The sequence below is a fragment of the Juglans regia genome, chromosome 3, assembly GCF_001411555.2.
Source record: "Juglans regia cultivar Chandler chromosome 3, Walnut 2.0, whole genome shotgun sequence".
NCBI lineage: Eukaryota > Viridiplantae > Streptophyta > Magnoliopsida > Fagales > Juglandaceae > Juglans > Juglans regia.
Window position 1 is genome coordinate 6483425 of NC_049903.1, and position 3625 is coordinate 6487049.

Genomic DNA, 3625 nt, shown 5'->3' on the forward strand with positions numbered 1-3625 from the left:
TTTACAATAATAATAATAATAACAATAACAATAATAATAATAATAATAATAATAATAATAATAATGATGATGATGATAATTGCAGACTAGAGACAAGGACCAATACTGTCTTCTCTCCATAACTTCTAATCCTACATCTGTTGAATGGTTGGTGTGTCTGTTCCTCCTCACCTGCTCGCAAGTCTAACGGTCTGAATAGCAGACCAGTGCCCACCACCAAAATAGTTTGGTATCTCAAAAAACTAAAACGTTAAAGTATTCAGGATAGTTACCCATTTGGCTCTTAATCAATCGCCAAGATTCTTAAAAGCGCAGATTTACAACTACAAAAATTAGGAGAATGGCTTTGAGAAGTCACAGATTGTATTTTGGTCTTTTTATAACGTAATATGAATGATCTGTCTGTTCTAAATTTGAAGGCAAAGGCGGATAAAAGAAATGAAAAAATTATTCGGGTTGATTGACTGGTAGGCTCGGCAATGCCGCTGGCCTTTCTACCCCTTTATATAGAATACAGTGTGCAAAACTGAAAGCATCGCTGGAAACCCACCAGAGAAAAATGGGTTCCCAGAAAATTCAATTGGCTATTATTTTCTTTATCTGGGCTTCACTAACGTGCCTCTGTTTCAGCCTCCCAAGCGAGTACTCCATACTGGGTCATGACCCGGAGGACTTCCCTTCTGAGGAAAGAGTCGTAGAGCTCTTCCAACGATGGAGGCAGATGCACAGAAGGGTGTACAAGCACGCAGAGGAGGTGGAGAAAAGGTTCGAGAATTTCCGCATGAATTTGAAGTATATAATAGAGAAGAATGCAAGGAGCAGAGGGTCTCCCAAAGCGCATCGCTTGGGGTTGAACAGGTTTGCCGATATAAGCAACGAGGAGTTCAGGGAGGTCTATATGTCTAAGGTCAAGAAGCCCTTCACCGAGAAGAGCAACACTTTCATAAGCAGCAAGAGGCAGAAAAAGTTGCGATCATGTGACGATGCTCCTTCGTCCTTGGATTGGAGGAGCAAGGGGGTTGTGACTGGCGTTAAGGACCAAGGCTCTTGTGGTAAGCTTTTTTTGTTTTTTTCTTCTTTTCCTGATAAGTTTTTTATTCTCTACATTCAATTGTGTGGTAAAATTTATGGTTCGGTTAATTAGAAATACTGTGTGGAAGTGTGATCGGCAATGACCAGGGGTACGATACTTACTAGTATAGTGTTTATTATTCATGCTCATCGACAATTTATATCTTAACATGTAGATAAAGTTGATAAAGAATATTAATTTCCGGCCCCATTTTTCGTAACAGGAGGAAAAGACAAGAAGTTTCTAACGACAGATAGTGATGTTATGTAGTTTTTTTTTAATAGGAAAAGACAAAAATAAAAATATTTTTTAATTTTTATTTTATTTGCAAGTCGATGTGAAGAACACATTTCTACACTATTGAAATGATAAAACTTGATTTGCAATAAAAGTTTAAAAACCAAGTTTCTTGCAACTCAAATTCTACTATATCAACGATGCGAAGGAATCAACCTCATCGTCACGATCTCTTAAATGTTCATTCTGCCTATGTTCACAGGAAGTTGTTGGTCATTCTCCTCAACTGGTGCAATAGAAGGAATAAACGCCTTAGTCACTGGTGACCTTGTTAGCCTTTCGGAACAAGAACTTGTGGATTGTGATACTACCAACGATGGATGTGATGGAGGCTATATGGACTATGCTTTTGAATGGGTAATAAGCAATGGTGGGATTGATACAGAAGCTGATTATCCCTACTCAGGTGTGGATGGTACCTGCAACACTACTAAGGTTTGGTTCCCCCTTTGCTAGATTATTTTGATTGTGAACATTATCAAAACATATAACATAATGTTTGATAGAAGTTTTACCACTTTTTTTTCGGTCTCATATATGATGTTTTACTTTAATCAGGAGGAAACCAAAGTTGTAACCATTGATGGCTATGAAGATGTGTCAGAATCAGACAGTGCTCTCTTGTGTGCTACTGTTCAGCAGCCCATTAGTGTGGGTATAGATGGCTCTGCTATAGACTTTCAACTATACACAAGTGTAAGTCTAATCTCTGAAGTTAATATGTTCACTTGGAAGTTTGAAATTGGAAAAATGGATTGGTTCTGTAAAATTGAAAGTTATATAATCTCTTCAGGGTATCTACGATGGTGATTGTTCAAGTGATCCTGATGACATTGACCATGCAGTTTTGATAGTGGGCTATGGTTCCGAAGATGGTGAAGACTATTGGATAGTGAAGAACTCATGGGGAACAGACTGGGGAATCGAGGGATACATATATATAAGAAGGGACACTAATTTAACATATGGAGTCTGTGCTATTAATGCCATGGCTTCCTATCCAACCAAGGAATCTTCCTCAACTTCTCCGCCACCACCACCTACATCCGTGACACCCCCACCCCCACCACCACCTGTGACACCACCACCACCACCACCACCTCCTTCTCCTTCACCAAGTGAATGTGGAGATTCCTCCTATTGTCCAAGTGATGAGACGTGCTGCTGTATATATGAAGTCTATGGTTCTTGCCAGATCTATGGTTGCTGTCCATATGAAAATGCTGTTTGCTGTACCGGAACCGAGTACTGCTGCCCAAGTGGTTACCCCATTTGTGATATCCAAGAAGGGCTCTGTCTCAAGGTTAAAATATATTGACCTCAATTTAGATCATTCTTTTGTAAATACTAGCTTTCATTTGTCAGCCATTGATTACATTTTATCCAATTGCATGCCATTAGTTTACACAGTAGTAACTTCTTAGGCATCAAAGCAATGTCAATTTACTTGTTTCTATAGTTGCTGATTCTTTTTCAATTCGTGTTTTGTAGAACTATGGAGATTACTTGGGTGTAGCTGCTAGGAGGCGGGAGATGGCCAAACACAAGTTCCCATGGTCTAAATTAGAACAAAAGGAGAAGGGATACCAACCTCTCAAGTGGAAGAGAAATCGGTTAGCTGCATTACACAGAGAGGGAGCAAATTTAGAAGTTCTATAATGTTTGCTGATGGTTGTTACTCTAGCTATTTCAATTTCTTCAAGGGCAGGCATTGTGTCATTCTGCTGTGAAAGGTGTGTTTATGGCTTTGGAATATATGCTGTAAGCAAAACCGGATACTTTCTCTAGATGGTGTATCGGAAACAATCATTTTAATTCATAAATACTATGTTTACTTGATTTATGTTGTAGCACATCGTTCAAAGCAGCTAAGACGTTCTGTTCTGGTTCAAGCATTGTAATACAAGCAAGTGGGAATAAGAGATCTGTTGTGTAATTTCACGTTGTTCAAGCTTGAATCAATGGTTGTATTGACTTGTAATCTGATAAATGTGATATAGGAATCACTGTCCCAAGTTATGTTTGGTTACTGAGAAAGTGATGGGAAAGAAGGGATGAAAAAAACAGAGGAAAATTCAAGATTCATTAAAAAGTTTACAAGATCTGCTCCTGCTGCCACTGCCTTGTCGCCTTTGAGAACGCGCAGAAGCATACAGAGAACTTCTCAAGTACACGGTTGCATGAGCAAAATGGTTGGGAACTAGATCATACTTTTTGGGTATAGTAATGTTACATACAGTCGTGGAGTGTGCAAGC

The 3625-nt window shown here is 39.0% G+C and overlaps 1 protein-coding gene across 1 annotated transcript; it reads left to right on the forward strand.

Annotated features, from left to right (window-relative positions):
• Positions 1-290: 290 nt before the first annotated feature.
• Positions 291-3388, forward strand: LOC108981347 (low-temperature-induced cysteine proteinase-like). The gene is made up of 5 exons (XM_018952462.2): positions 291-1052; positions 1572-1804; positions 1928-2065; positions 2163-2672; positions 2861-3388. The coding sequence occupies exons 1-5, from the start codon at positions 560-562 to the stop codon at positions 3026-3028; spliced, it is 1542 nt and encodes a 513-aa protein (XP_018808007.2). The 5' UTR covers positions 291-559; the 3' UTR covers positions 3029-3388.
• Positions 3389-3625: the final 237 nt, after the last annotated feature.